This window comes from Gopherus evgoodei, chromosome 9 (genome assembly GCF_007399415.2).
Source record: "Gopherus evgoodei ecotype Sinaloan lineage chromosome 9, rGopEvg1_v1.p, whole genome shotgun sequence".
Lineage (NCBI taxonomy): Eukaryota > Metazoa > Chordata > Testudines > Testudinidae > Gopherus > Gopherus evgoodei.
The window spans coordinates 89,014,760-89,031,355 of record NC_044330.1 but is presented as its reverse complement, the minus strand read 5'-3'; the positions used below and the strand labels follow the sequence as shown (position 1 = coordinate 89,031,355).

Genomic DNA, 16,596 nt, shown 5'->3' with positions numbered 1-16,596 from the left:
ATTATTGAACCTTTGTGTTTTATTATCCCTATATGTAAAATGGAGAAAATACTTGCCAATTTCACTTTATTCAGTAATGTTTGTAAATTACTTTGAGATCTTTGGATAGAAGGCACTATAAAAGAGCACTGTTTTGTTAACAATATATTGAGCTGATGATTTTAGAGTAGTAGTTACTGATATGTTTTGTTCTTATATTACTATCCTGATTTATAATAGGGTCAAAATCTAAAACAGGCAGAAATCTTGTAAAAAAGTTGATTTTTCATGTACAATTAGAGTGGAGCTGGAACATGCTAATTTACCTAACAAGCAGTGGTGTAATGGGTGTTGTTAAATTCTGAAGATTCAGTTTTTTAGTGGTGGTTTTTGTTTTTTAAATCTTCTGCTTTAGGGAGAGAGAATCTTATGCTCAGTGTTAATGTAGGAGCTTCTAATTTGCCTAGTATCAATGGATTGATTTAACCATTCTTAAATTAAAAATTTAAGGCTCTTCGCTGATCTCTTATATAAAGAATTTAGACTGTTCAGGAAGTTTGGCAACTGCGGATAGTTCAAGTTCTATTTATAAGATATGTTCCCTGTTTGAAGCTATTTTGATTTGGAATCAGTGCGATGAATTCAGCTCTGAATATGCAGTAAGCACAAATTTTAACATAAAATTTATGTACATCTCTCTTGTGTTCCACCTAAAGAATACCTTAGAGGAGATTTGGTGTGTTATAAGAGCTACTTAACACTGAGCCATTATTCAAATTCAACAGGTCATTTTAGGGTAACCAATACTTCGAGTATGTGTCAATATGGATTCCAGTGCAGTTGTGCATGCACTGCATGCATGTGAGATTGTAGTCTTTGGACTAGAAATGTCTTTTGGAGCCATGCATGTGCCCTGTGTCTACTCATGCTACAGTGCCGGGGAGAAAAGGTGAAGCAACTGCAGCCCATCCCTCAATTCCTCTTTTCTATCACCCATGGCAGTGAGATTGAACAGTGGTTCTAATTATTCTACCCAACAATTATCTTGCCAATCATCTGCCTAACTAGTAGGAAATCTTAGTCTCCAAAACACCACTACACAATTTGACATGACACATACAGTGGTTGTTAAGTAGGGGTTCAAAAGTGAAGCTGCTTGATATATAGGTCAATATTGTGGAGCATTAATAAAAGATTTCACTATACCTGACTTTTTTGCCAGTACAATTAGTCCATTTTTCAGTGGGCTATTAAATTTACATAAGTTCATGCCATTTAATATAAAAATGTAAAGAGAATAGCATTAAAGTTATAGAATGTTTTTCTTCCTTAAATGGGCCATAAACGTCAAGATACTACTCGGACAAGGATCTAAGGGTGACAAATGGAAACTTTAACCATTATCTCAATGTTTGGCAGCATTTAGGAATTCAAGCATATGTATATGGTAGAGGACTATACCACAAACCATAATGGTAATGTACAAGATAGCATTATTTCTGCAGCTTCATGGAAGTGCACGGTGAAGAATTTTATACAGTTTAAAGAGAGACTTCTCTTCCCCAAGTCCTTATATAAAATTACATCAAATAGTCTAACAGTGATACCCTATAAGGAAAACAGTTCATCATTTTGTGAATTATATTACATGAATGATATAAAAAAATTGTAAAGTAAGTGGCAGTGTAGCCCATAGGGCAAGTTTGCCCAATGATATTCACCCCATTATATGCACTGGCTTGCCTTCTGTTCTATTCTGCTGTAGTGCGAGAAGTCTGCAGGCTTATCCTGTAAGATATTAGCTGGAGTGTAAGTTAGCATAACTGTGGTTAAGTAGGCCATCTCCCTTAACACAAATCAACGGTTATCTTTAGATTTGGGGAACTAAGAGTTAGCTCAACAGTACGTACTAGAATGTTCCAGTAAGCGCTACTACAAGGAACATGGAAGTAATAACTGCAAATCCACTTAAGCAAGGGATGATGGTATGATCATGCGCTGAAATGGTAGTCACACGTATCAATGTGTTAACATATAAATTAAGTACACCTCACTGTTATACTGGTAAAAAGGCTACATGTGAGCAGATGCGTAGGCCCTGTAGCAGGGCAATCACCATGTGGTCTGGAGCTGGTCTTTCCCACTGGACAACTTCCATTGCTGTCTGCTTCTTTTCTACTTGACCCTTCAACTCATTGGGGGACTTGTACCATTGGACACTGCATGCCAGAGACCAAGTTGATCCATTTGTCCCCAGCTAAGGATGTGAGCATGCAATTCGAAAGCTTATACATAGAATGATACCACAGATTACCCTGATCCAGTATTATCTTTATCTTATGTACCTTGGATCATATCTAGCTTTCTCCATTATTTTAATGAAGGTATCTAAGGTTTAATTTTGCCCTCAGTGTGAGTATCTTGTTACTCACCCTGAAACTCCCCACAAAATATTGAACTCCTTAGTGTGAATTCTATGTAGCCTGATTCTGGGGGAAGAACCTTATTGCAGTCAGATAAATTGGTCATTAATCTAAAGATTATCAACCTTAAAAAGGGTCAGCCAACAATAGGAACAAGAGAGTGTCTGAAGCTTATACCTGTGGATTAAAAATGGTTATTGGGGGTGTGTGAGGGGAGTGGGGGGAATTGAAGCATATAGAAATGGTGGAGGAGGCTCAAGCACATGGTGGCATGAAGTTAAAAGAATTGGGTTCTAAGGAACTTGTCCAGCTCTCTTGGATTTCTTTACACCTTTGATTCCCATTGGAATTGAATTGGGCCTTAAGGGACTTTAAGCAGAGGAGAAAATAATTTGTGTGTGGAGTGGACTTCTAAAGGAAGAGAAGCTTCAAGTGTTAACATATTAAAAGTGACCTACAAGTGGAATTTAAAAGAAATCCACCAACACACTAGCAATATCTATTGAATGTCCCTACTAACCAAGCAGAGGAAAGTATTGAATGCAAGAATTACCGACACTTCACCATTCTTTAGTAGATTCCCTGACATTCAGTCCTGCTGTTGATTGCTTGCCGGCTCCCACTCTATGGCAATGTTACATCAACTAGAGAACCTTAAAAGCCATATGAAGTATCAACAAAGAACACTTACTTTACCATTTATGAACCAATTCCTCTTTTCATTGATGTTCTGTAGCTGCATCAACGTGTGTTACTGGAAACAGTCTGTTAGTAACAGTGCTAGACATCACTGGACCATCAGAATTTTGTTTTTAAAAAATGAATTTTCAGTGGGTAGACTGAATGTTCATAGACTATACTGGAAGTAGTTTAGCATACATTGTGAGATACTCTTGTGTCATTACAATTCCATTTGCAAGTCAACCTTTAAAAAACTTAACATTTTAGAGAAAAAATACAATGTGAACTAAAAAGGTAGGTGGCAAGGTCAAGATCAGAATGAATAAGCTTCCTTCTCTCATATGTAATTTTAAGGAAGGAAAAAATTTCCTCCTTAAGTTGACTTCTGGTTTTAGTAGATAAGTTAGGTACTTCCTGCATTTGTGAGGTATGTTATATAATAAGCTGAATTTTGATATTCTTGCTCTAAGGCTAATGAACATTGTTCTCAAAATATAAGTCTTCATATATAAATGTGCACGCTCTAAGACGGATGGGTGTCGTGTGGTTTTCCTTGGTAGTACAGAGAGGGAAGTAGATCAGCAGGAGAAACTTTTCCTGCTGAAATAGTTCTTGTGAAGACTAGGCAGCTCAGTTATGAGTAAGCAAGCTCTTGTATACTTGGAAGTTGATAGTACTGTTGCTTATTTGCCATCTTTTCAGTCTGAATTTGGTGATGGGAATCCAGTCGTGAAGTGAACAATAAAATCTTAAATTTTTATTTTTAAAATACGTGAAGAGTGGAGCATTCAATTATTGTGCATTTTAAAGTAAAATCTATACAAATTATAACTTCATTTTATATGGTATTAAAGATTTGCTTGCCACTTACAATAGTAGATATAGATTTTAACAAGGCTCTTGCTTCAAAGAGCTTTCTACTGTTAGATATTGTATGGGGGAACACTTATTTGTCTACTTAAGATTTTTTTTTTTTAAAGGTAGGGTTGTGATATTTAGTACCATGTGATATTTAGTACCATATTTAGTACAGTAGGTCACATATAATAGAAAATTTATATTTGCATTGCTGATTTTATCCTTATGTCAAATGTCTCTGACTTTTTTTCCCCAGGGGATGAAGGAGAGACTAAATCAGGTGCTGTTCCAGTGGAGGAGGAGGAGGAGGATGATGACGATCCTGAGAATAGGTATGATTCCATCCATAAGGACTTTAAAAAGATTATAACACACCCTAGGCGTGGGCGCAAACCGGCGCAGCGGAACAGCAAGCAGGTTGTAAAAACCAGGACTGCCTGCCTTGTAAAGACTCGCTCACAGGCTTCCCGCAAGTTTGAACGAGAGGCCAGAAAACAGAGGCCAAAATCCAGAAATGCAAAGAAAATATTTAGAAGTGTTAACTAACACACCTTGCATAGGGTGTGTTATAAATGCATTGCAGTACTGTCTGTTTTATATTCCTATGTAAAATGTGGGTTTTGTGATAAGCTCTTCATTGAGACGAGTAAACGCCTGCTTTGATAAATGTGAATTTCAGCTACTTATATGAATAGATGATGAAAATTGGCATCTGTGCAATATATAGTCATAAAATCTTTATAGTGGATCTTGATTATTAGTGCTACATAATTTGTTTTTTATTAAAACACCTTTTCTCATTTAGAAAGATAAACCAATGTGGTTTACTTCATTGATGAGTACCTGAAATCACCTATGTGATGGTTAAGGTCTTGTTGCTACAAGCACTCGTACATAGGCTTACTTTCCATCAAGGGAACTACTCACATGCGTAGTGAAGCATGTGCATGAGTGATTTCAGGATCTTGGCTTATATATTACTTAGTTTTAAATTTTAAATTTATAAAAACTAATAGATGTAACTTTTAGTTTTAGGTTGTTTTTTTAAACGTATGTCATATTTTACTATTACAATGTAGTTGTCAAAAAGTAGCTTAGATAGCGAATAAAATGTAAAAGTTTGGCTTTCTAATTAGTAACAGCATAAACAAAAAGTGTTAATTTAAAGGGACTCAATGCTAAACACTCAATTATGAGCAGGAGTTTCTTTTTGGAAGCTATTGTAGTTAGATTAAGTTTATCCAAGAAAATTTTATATAGTATTTCTGAAACTGAATTTTATTTTTTTTTTTGTCCTGTAGTAAATGTGGGACTGACTTTCTAACTTTGCAACACAACTGTTGGAGTCTCCTTTTCTGCTTCTGAGCCTTTTTAGCATAGAACATGGTGTCTGTTCCACAAAGTAACTGCCTTTTGTTACGTAGCTGAAGTGAATTTAAAAACATAATTTTGTTATGAGGACCTCAGTTGGGTACAGAAATATTGCTGCTAATCTAGCTCTTCTGTATGTTCAGTTTTAAAGTTTTAAGCATTTTAATTCACTTTTTAAAAATAATTTTTTGGGGACTAACAGCACAGGTCCATAAGCACAACATTTAAACATTGTTAACCTTATTTTTATTTAAATATACTTTAATTTCACTCTACCTTTGTTACATTTTAAAGAATTTCTGGTTGATAATTCAGCTGATTTAAAGCAAATATTTATCATAGAAAGCTCAACATTTTACAATACAAATGCTAACTTGTAGATTTTATCTATTGTCTTAGGGGGGTTATCCTGTTTCTCAATACAGCCCCAACACGCCTTGAACAAAATAGATTTGATCACTAAATATCATTACATTTTCTTTTAGGTGTTAAAATCTGTTTGTGTAACTTTTCAAACTGAATCATTGTTTAAATTTTTATCTAGGAAATATTCTGAATATAAATTTCTGAGTGTAGAGGGAGGTAACTGTTACCAAATAGTCATTCCAACCTTCCGGAGGTAATTGATAACTGAACTCACTAATATTACATTCAGTACTCATTGTACTTGGTACCATAATCACTGGTACAAAATTGTAAAAAGATGGAAAACATTTTGAGAAGATTAAAAAAAAAAATTCTTAACACAACTTAAAAAAAAAATATTTTCTCTGTTACTCAGACAAGCTGCCTCTTTTCTACCAGACCAAAGAGGGTACCTAGTACCCAATGAGATATTTATAGTGTGGTCACTCATGGTTGCAAGTCTCTAGCTTAGAAGTTCTGTTTTTTAAATATATTTGAATGTGAATGGCATGAATAATTTTTTTAAAAAAGTCTTGAAATCATCTTTGCCAAAGTGCAATATCTGAGTGGGTCATAATATGACAGGCAGTACTGTATGCTGTCATTTTATGTTGTGTATTTGTTTATTGTTGGTCCTTTTGATCTTTTAAATGGTACTGTTAATATGTTTGCAGTAGTTTTGTTTATTAAGAGGTAAATAGTGTATTAATGCAGAATGCCTTTAAGTATTTGATGGATGCAATAAATTTTTGTAAAACATTTTTCTTGTCCAAGCATTTAATTGAATTGTAATACTTCTATGAGAGTTTGAAAATCAGATCATTGAAACAAAGGCATAGTACAGTCTATAGAACAAAGTATTTGGTAGATTATTAATCTGAAGGAAAATATTTTTGTGTGTGTACTAAATGTCAGTCAAACATACGTATATAAAACTATAAAAAATACAACGAAATATTAAAAATATACTAAAGGTTACATTTAATTAAATTTTTAATACTCAGTCTTAAAGGATGGTGCTTTCTATTAGCACAGCCTTATGGTTTTATCTCTTTAGCGGCTTACTTTGGACAATTTGATTATACATATAACTAATGTGTGTTTATGGACACCACCTGTGAGTTGAGTTGATTTAATTAAGAATGTTAACACAGTGTTAATCATTATTTTTAGTTAAATTCTTAGCTAAATTTGTTTTACAGTGGCAACATTGTAGCCTCAAGATTTTGACAAGCTATAAATGAGTCAGTCCTTGCCCAGAGGTTACTGCCTATTTAGACATTTCAGGACATGGGGAACAGAGTCACAAAGATATGAAATAACTTACTAAAGATCACACAGAAAGTCAGTGGCAGAGCTGGGAATAGCATCCAAGTCTCCTCACTTGCAGTCCAGTGTGCTATTGAGTGGATCGCATGGCCCCAGTTTTTGTTTTTGTTTTTATTTTCATGTAAAAGTTTTATAGCATTTAATTGTAATTGATGTTGGCTAAGAATCCACCTCAGTTCTCTGCTCCCAGGAAAATAAATAAATAATCCCCCCCCCAGGTTTTTTGGGGGAAACAGATTTTCACACTATCATGACCTGTATTGTCTTGGCACTTGTGCAGTTTGATGGTTAAACAAGTGCTGAAAAGAATAAAAGTTTATCAGTGTAGGTAACTGTTCATCTTCAGTCTTAATTACCTTCTAAAGATTTGGAAGTTGAATTTGAAGTTGGAATAGATTTTATTACTTTGAGGCCAGATATAATTTAACTTAATAAAACTGATTTCAAGAACTAAACATCCAGTTTCACATGATGATGTGAATAGTGTTATGTCAAACATTTACCAGAAGCATGTATAGGGTTTGGTCTGTTCAGCACTGTCTTTTTGGTATTGTTTACCTATTTCATTGTATATAATCCTTTGATTACACCAGAAGTGGAAAAATAGTCCTAATTTCTAAACATGCTTTACATTTTCAGACTAGAGCACCACTTCAGTGGAACATACTAGAGAGAATCTAGTTTTTGAGGCCCATAATTTGAATCTTTTCTACTAAATAAATAGTTGCATCCCCTGTTGATGTGAAGTGTTTGAACTTTCATTCACTAGCTGAAAAATGAGTGTTTTTAATATCTTACGGAACATAAAACTATTTAGTTATTAGTCTGCCAACTTCAGAAATGCTTTTTAATTAGTAATCATTAAAATTATTCAGCTTCAGGAAGTTCAGATGATTGTACTGTGGACAATGACCTGGGGATTGTTAGGAGCAGTCTGGAATAGAGAAGAAATAGTATTCTATGTGTGCATACTCGAGTTTGTACTTGTGAAGAAATTTTGATGAATGTATTCTTTAGAATTCTTTCAGCAAACATTATTCTGTAAATGTGAAAAAACCCTTCCTTTTAAGAGTCAAAATCCACTTTATTTAAATATATATTTAAAAGATGGCTTGCAATGCAGGTAAGACTTTGTTATCCAATTTCAATTTTACTAACTCTTTTAGCACTATTGAGGATAATGTGAAATCATTTAGGTGCACTGGTACAGGAGAGTATGTTGAGACTTCTGAAGTTAAAACTAAGTTTTGCAAATTTGTTTTCATTTCAGAACCTTAATCCTGTCCCAGTGTTGAGTGGGTTTCTTATGTAAAAGCTAGCAAACCTACTGGTGGTGTCTACATTATCTAGATTATACTTTAAGGTTAAAATAATTTGTATATGAAAGTTACAAAATAATTAAAAATAAGGAAATAGTTCCCCTTTTTTGAGAATCCAAGCCATTGTATTCTGAAGAAAATTACAACTGATCTGGGCAAATAAGTACAGTATTTTTAAAAAAACTACTACAAAAATGGGTAAGATTTTCAAATACAGGTAACCATTTATTCCTCCTGTCAGATATACACACATTCATTAATATTTAAAATTTACTCTCGTCTTATTTCTCCTACACGGACTGATACAAAGCTAATTGAAATTAATGGGACTTTGTTCATATGAACTTCAATAAATGTTGGGTCAGGTCCACAAAATTAAGTCTGTTCAGATAAGTAATCAAAGCAACTCTTTTAGGTAAACTTGTTTTTTAAAAATAGCTTTACATCATGACTCATCTAGTTATATATGGGTTAACTAATTCTTTAATGTCTTTATATTTCTACTGTGGATGCTGCAGTTCAGTCTGACTTAGTGCACCAGCCATAAACATCTTCGTACTCTTGGATAATTCCCCCCTTCCTTTTAAATTAATAACAATTGAACATATGCTAGTGTTGAACTCTTACTTGAAAATATATTAACGTATTAAAAGATGGAAAATATTGTATGGTTGAAGTGTAATTGCAAAAATCGAGGGAAAATAAAATAGAGTGGTCTTGGAAAATTTGGCCTTGTTTTGGGGGCACAAATTACTTCCTGGAAAATTAAATAAAATAAAATGTATATTTTATAGTTCAGTGTGACTACGACTTATTTGAATTGTGATATAAAAAGCGACAAAGTAGGGTCAGTTGGTTCTGTGCCAGTTCCAAATGAAGCATAGAACTGTTCAGTTTCCTGGCTTTTGAACTGGGTTTCTGATTAGGTATAGATACTTCCCCTTTCTGAATAATATATATGTATAAATATAAAATGCTTTTCATCATTACTGCTGAAATGATCGGGTCTGATTGAGAAAATACATGAAGTCTTGCAGTTAACATTACAGACAGTAGAAATATATTTAAAAATGTTACTATTTTTATTCCACAGTTCCATAGGACCTGATCCCCTATGAGGGACAATTCTTTTTTCCCCCTCTTGAAGTAAAGTATCAGATTAAGTCCACAGTTTTCTTGTCCATTTGTACATCACTTTTCCTGTATGTATTTTCATACTGGATTTTCCTTTGTTGAAAGATTCTGTAAATAATGCATTTTTCATAGTCTAAATTATTGTATTTTAACTGAAAATATTTTTGGGGTGGAATGGGAGGCTATGAAAAGTTGATCAACCTTTTTTTTGTTCTACAGGAAGTGGGATAATAGTCTGACTCTGCAAGTTTATATAGACTCGTAACTTTTGACAAATCACTGTTTTCTTCATCTGTGGGTCACATGCCTAAGAGGGTTGCTGGCAGATGTTTGAGGGGATGTGAGATTGCTCTCATCCCTTTTCTCTGGTCTTCCAATTGATGTAGATTTTCCCCGCCGTTTGCAACCACATCTTCTTGAGAAATCGTGTGTGCCCTGTAAAACACTGCACTTATTCCTGCTGCATCTCCTTTGAAGTACAAGGGCACAGACATAAAGGATTGTAACACACACCTCAGGAACAGCTGTCAGGAGCAAAATGTGGAGTTACTGTATACAAAATTATTTTAGTGCATCTCATTTACCTTCAGAAATTAAGGTGTTCAGTGCATACTGCCTCTACTACTAATTAAATGCATAGAGGAAAGTGTCCAGAGATTATCTGTTGCTTTAACGCTGTTTTTGTCTCTAATCATTTAGAGACTTGGTCCCAAACACTGGCATGTTCTTGAGGCCATTAGAGCTATAAATAAATTGTTCAGCTTAATATTGCATTGCACTTGATTAGAAGGATGACTGACATGGAAGATGGGACAAGTGGGGAGGAATAAAATGGGCCCAAGTTATTAAATGTTGCTTAAAAAAACATTTGAGCAAATCTACAATAAACATGGTTTAAAATTGGGAAGTGCTTATTTGGGAGCACTGTAAAGAACCATTTTCAAAGCAGATTACCATGTTTAACATATGGAATGTCAGTTAGAATATTCTCTCATTACCACCCATGATTGCTCTCCATTCATAATTTTCTGAGCTCACAACCCTGTTACTGAACTTGTGAATTATATAAGATTACATATGTCATTCACTGATTTATTGTGTAAACAATGGAATACATAGTATTTTTTGTTTTACTTCAAAGAATTGCCAAGAAAATGCTTTTAGAAGAAATCAAAGCCAATCTTTCCTCTGATGAGGATGCATCTTCAGATGAAGAATCAGATGAAGGAAAAAAGAAAACAGGAAAGAAAAATGAAAACGCGGAAGATGACGGTGAGCACCAAAATGTGGCAGAAAAAAGTGGTGCTTTTGAATCTGTCATAATTTCAGAAGTCTTTTAGGGAAAGATAACAGCAAAATCAGTAAACAATCCCCCAAACAACATACATTTTTTGATGCCAACTGCTAAACTGAACTCAGTCAGTATGATTCTGTGGGTTTCTCTGTTTGACTTCTGTAAAAGTACACTTTTACTTTGTGATCATATCTTTATAACCAATTTAGAACCGAGTATGTGCTAAGCAATATTTGATTAATAAAAGACAAGACATACAGGTATTATTCGTGGGGGAATCCTGCACCAAAAAATTAAAAATTCTGCATACAGCATTTTAATATTCTGCATATTTTGTCAAAATAATGCAATATAATCACGCTGGTTTCAATTATTTTGGTAATTTATTTAAACTACATTGCAATGGATGGATAACAGGAGTGGGGAGCACTGGAGAAAATCTCTAAGCCCCCTTGTCTAATAGTAATGTAACTAGGTTTGACCTTTTATTTCTAGTTCTTAGGCATCAAGTATATGCAGCCATATGCTCAGTGTTGCATCATAGACAAGTGAAGAGCTACTGAGGGCTGTGGAATCAAACTCGCAATTTATATTGGCTACTGACCATGTCCAGATAGGTCAGTAGCAAACAGTTCATGGAGCACATTTTGTGAGGAAATTTTTTCAGTCCAAAAATTTAGTTCAGCTCTAATCATTAAATCAGTAAGCATTTATAAGACCATACTGTCCTTTACACCAGTCTGGCAATATGTAAAGGAGCCGTAAAACTTTTACACCTGTTTTATACTCCTGGGGGAATTCACAAAGACAATGGGAACAATTCACTAAGCAGGCCGGCTGCTACATTCTGCTCTCCCTTAGGGGACATGCCTACCTCTTCAGAAACACCCCGACGCGCTGCCCCTCCTTGCCAAGCATGCCGCAAAAGCAAGCGAGAGGGACAGCGTGTGTGTCTCTCTCTCAGGCATGATTGCCAAGCCCTCCCTTCTTTCCCGTCCCCCCCAACAGTGCTTTATGTCTCTACTAGCTGCTCCAGGAGCCCAAACTGACCTGTCTGTGCTGCTGGGGAGGGGTGTGTGACCACTCTTGTAGCTTCCCTTTGCTTCCCCATCAGAATTCTCAGAATTTTCTTCAGGGGAAACAAAAATCTGTGGGGGGACATGAATTCTGTGCACGTGCAGTGATGCAGAATTTCCTCAGGAGTGAAGTATATGAGATATGTATGACTAGAAAATAAAATTGCTTCCGCTGATAATCCATGTGATAACTGTAAAATCAAATAGTTTCCATTGCAAAGATAAGGCGGAGTGGGAGGGGGAAGTGCATATGTGCGTTCGTTCAATCACATCTTCCTGGAAATACTTAATAGATGAAATGCAACTTAAATGAGCAAATAGCTACCCATATGAGTTCTGTGCTGATTTTTCTCTGACAGAGGAGAATGAAAAGGAAGATAATTCTGAATCTGATTCAGATGATGAAGAGTCTAAGAAGCCTAGATATAGACACAGACTGCTGAGACACAAGCTAAGTATGAGTGATGGAGAATCTGAGGAAGAAAAAAAAGGAAAATCTAAAGACACAAAAGAAGGCAAACGCAGAAATAGAAGGAAAGGTACAAAATTTAAATGTTTGTGTGGCAGGATATATTTGTGATTCGATGAAATATGTTCATTTATGTGGCGTGAAATATGTTCATTTATGTGGCGTAATGGAGCTTTCCAGTGAAAAAAAGATTTCCTGGAATTCCAAGTTGTCCTCCTCTCACACCTCCACACCATAGTTGTTTCTTGTTTTGCAGTTGAGATTGAGGAATTCAGTGCCATCAACTCTACAAGCAGATAAGGGAAAATGGTGATGATGTCATTGAATTTTTATCATTAAGGTTCTTCGTTTGTTTTCAAAATACTTTAATTATCTCTAATCATGGGACAGTGAACACACCATGAAATTATTTGGTAAAATCTTGATTCATTAAATAATACTTTCAATGATAGTTAGATTTTTTAATTATTTGAAAGATTTATTTAGAAGGACAAAAGCTAGCAAATTCAAAAATAATGATGTTAACTCAAACACATTTTCTTAAAGTCCATTTAAACTAAATCAATATGTTTAAAACTAGAACAATTTGGATAGAACTCAAATTTTGAACTAGGAATTTTAAAATATATATTTTTACGCACCTCCTCTTGTGCTGTCATCCCAGACTGTTGTTGTTGTCTGTTTTTGTTCATTTACTAGGTTTATTATAACACAGTGACTATTCCAGGATAGTTTACTCTTATTTAATCCCCTCCTCTCTTTTTAATCTCCCTCCCTCTCTTCCTCCCACCCCCTAAAAATTAGCTTAATCTGGTTGAGTCCTGAAATTTTAATACCAAATCTAATAGGTATAATTCAGGAAAACCCAATTTTTCGTCCTCTTCCTACTGCATCTGCCATCTCTTCCTCACACTATACATAGGCCCTTGTGTCACCAGAAATTTCCATCATCCTAGAGAGTTAAACTCTATATCCCTCCAAGTTCTTTTTAGGTGATTCACAATGGGACTGCATGTGGAACTCTGAAATGAAAACTTGGGTTTATTTCTCATTTTTCTTGCCTTAAAAAAGCTGAGAATGCAGCTCTTCTAGCTTTTTCTGGGTTGAGGAACAAGGGAATGACTGTTAGTGCAGATCTCTTGCATCTGATAACCATGGGACCAACGGGGACCAGCACCAGTATAGCAACTGGAAACTCCAGTAACCAGGGCATTTCAGAGTGTAAATGGTTTGTTTACATTGGAAGCAAATTATCCCTATTGCACAATTTGAAAGTATAGTTATATTTTTAGTGTTGCTGTAATGGTAGTATACCGTACATGAGTAGTTTCCCATGTACCTAAAGATGAATTATCCTGTATTGTATTATGTTTATAGTGTTCCCCCATAAAACTTCTAATTTTTGTGTCTTCTGTGATGATATTGTAACTTTTACAGTATTTTAGCAAATAAAATGCCAGACCAAGGCATGACCGGACCAATCTCTAGAACCTTTTGGTTATAAGTCTCCTAAATTACTTCAGCCCTGACCTGGAGCAGTAAAATTTCTTTCACTTCAAATAGCTCAGTGACTTGGTCCTCCATTATTATACTTCTCCGTAAAACAAACAAAAACTTAACTCTCAGTTACTCATATTCTTTTATTTACTGTGTAGCATTTTATTTATTTATTACAACGTATACCATTTAGTAAGAAACCCGTATAGCTTTCCAGTATGTTCAGAATTAATGTTAAATGATAAAATAGGACTGAATAGCATACTATATTTTTAGCTGCTTGTAAATGTCAAACATTAAAAAAATCATGAGTCAGGCCCCTGAAAATTATGAACTATAGGTACTGGCTTCTTTTTGAGTATTCATGACTTAAATGTAATGAGCTCATGATAAAATCATTATAGATGGCAATCTGGTATAAAGAGGTGACACACTTTGCATGAGATGGGAGAAATGAAATGAACTCTAAGCACATAGGGTTTAGATTTGCCTTTGTTTATTTCTTAGAAATTGTTCATCCTGACAATGCTCGTTGGCATTGGCAATGCTGATATCCGAAAAATCCATAAAAGGGAGATAACTAGCCGTTAGTGTGACTGAGTAAAGCAACATGTATTCTAACTCAGTCTTTGCATCAGCATATTAAATTCACACCCTTCACCAACAGTCACAGTGTCTCAATCTGGGTTGAGCTCTTGTTTTCATATAAAATATTCAGATTTGTGCATGTTTTAAAACTTGGTTGTGTATATCAACTTTTACTGGTGGTATGATTGATAAATACTACATTCCACCTCCTATGCACAAAGCATAGTTAAAATGGCTATAAATAAGGAACTCCACAGGACTTGAAGGAAACACTACTATCAACCCTTGTAAACAGTGCAGGATGGCTCTACAGATGCTCTGTTCCCGCTCTTGCAGCTCTCGAGTAACAGCTGTAACCTCTGAATGCACCCTGAACCTGCATTGTCATTATCATGGTTGGGGGATCTTGATTGGCTTCAACATCCCTGGGAGTATTTACTTGTTTTGAATAAGTATCTATTTATGTACACCTCATCTTCAGCTTCCCCCTCTCCCACTTTAATGGGAAAAACTAGTTCAGCTTCCTATCCGGAGATCACGATCAACTGGGAGAGTTTCCAGGATTGACTGGTTGGTGACCACTGTACTAGACCAATAAAGGAAAATCAAATCCAAGCAAAACGGTTCAGTGAATTAAAGAGAATCATAAAATATTACTGTGAATATTAGAGTTTCTAACAACATATTACTTACAGTATACCTTTAAAAGACTTCTTTATTACCTTTTGAGTTATTTTTTTTAAAATTTGCTTTGGATTTTTAATATGTAGCAGTTCAAAGCCATATGTGTGACATTTCAATTGCATTTCAGGCATTTCATGCTATCTTCTCTGCTCTTTCTATTGAAACAACTATTGCACTATCTTACTGAGATTTTTTATTAGCTGCACAAGAGGGCATTTATTGACCAAGAATGTACAGGTGCTGCGAGCAGCAGAAATTAATTTCAAACAAATTACAGTAATTTTTTCTTATTAGTAAAGCTATATTGATATTACTTCAGGTTACAACAGAGGTTGCTATGTTTTTTTATTCTTAAAGTGAGCAGTGATGATTCAGATGACTCAGAATTTCATGAATCTGGAGTTAGTGAAGAAGTCAGTGAATCTGAAGATGAGCAACGTCCTAGAACAAGGTATAAATAAACATTAGTTCTAGTCATCTCAGTTGAGCTTTTTTAAAACTGATTATTCAGAAGGTACAATCCTGTCACATGCCATGTCTGAAACATTTATATGTGTTCTAAGAACCTGGTCCAAAGACTGCCATTGATTTCAATGGGTTTTGGATCAGACACTAAATTTTTGTTGTTCACCTTACAGAATTTCGGTATCTGCAATTTAGTTTATCTCAAAAGCCTGGAAGTTGAGTTGAGTGTCAAAGTTCAAACTTCCTCTTGTATGTCTCAGTATAATTAGGAGAGTTGGGAGGTGAGATAAGACCATTAAAAACACCTGGTATTTTTCTAACAAGTTTGGTTGAGTCAAGGAACAATGGGTTCTAATTAAGGATTGAGTTTTAGTGAGGTTATTGGAAGTTTTCTAGGATGTAATCTTATTGTTTGTGTAGAGTGAAAGAGAGAGTTTGAAAAGAAACCACTAACACTGATTCCATTTTGCTGTGGAAGTGATGTGTGTACAAACCGGTTTCAATGTAGATGTCTCAATACTCAGTACAAAACTACGATGTGACATTTTCCTTTACCCCCTTAGAAATTATAGGACCTAGTTGGTAAACTCTGCAGTCTACTACATTATTGCCTGATAAGGTCAATAACTCATCATTATTGCACATCCGAAAATAGTAAAGGGATCCACGACACAGAAGAATGTATTGTTTTGCATTTCTGTTGAGGAATAAACAGTTAATCATTCTAGAACAGGGGTCGGCAACCTTTCAGAAGTGGTGTGCCGAGTTTTCATTTATTCACTCTAAGTTAAGGTTTTGCATGCCAGTAATATATTTTAATGTTTTTAGAAGGTCTCTTTCTATGAGTCTATAATATATAACTAAACTGTTGTTATATGTAAAGTAAATAAGGTTTTAAAAATGTTTAAGAAGCTTCATTTAAAATTAAATTAAAATGCAGAGCCCCCTGGACCGGTGGCCAGGACCTGGGCAGTGTGAGTGCCCCTGAAAATCAGTTCGTGTGCCACCTTCCGCACACGTGCCA

The 16,596-nt window shown here is 35.0% G+C and overlaps 1 protein-coding gene across 7 annotated transcripts in view; it reads left to right on the top strand.

The window, feature by feature from the left end:
• The window catches only part of ATRX (ATRX chromatin remodeler), a 146,602-nt gene that overhangs the window by 57,885 nt on the left and 72,121 nt on the right, over positions 1–16,596 (top strand). For all 7 annotated transcript variants that reach the window (XM_030575146.1, XM_030575149.1, XM_030575148.1 and 4 more), the window contains 4 exons: positions 4,198–4,273; positions 10,641–10,771; positions 12,229–12,408; positions 15,465–15,558. In XM_030575146.1, coding sequence (XP_030431006.1) covers positions 4,198–4,273; positions 10,641–10,771; positions 12,229–12,408; positions 15,465–15,558 — 481 coding nt within the window. The remainder of the gene's footprint in view (positions 1–4,197; positions 4,274–10,640; positions 10,772–12,228; positions 12,409–15,464; positions 15,559–16,596) is intronic.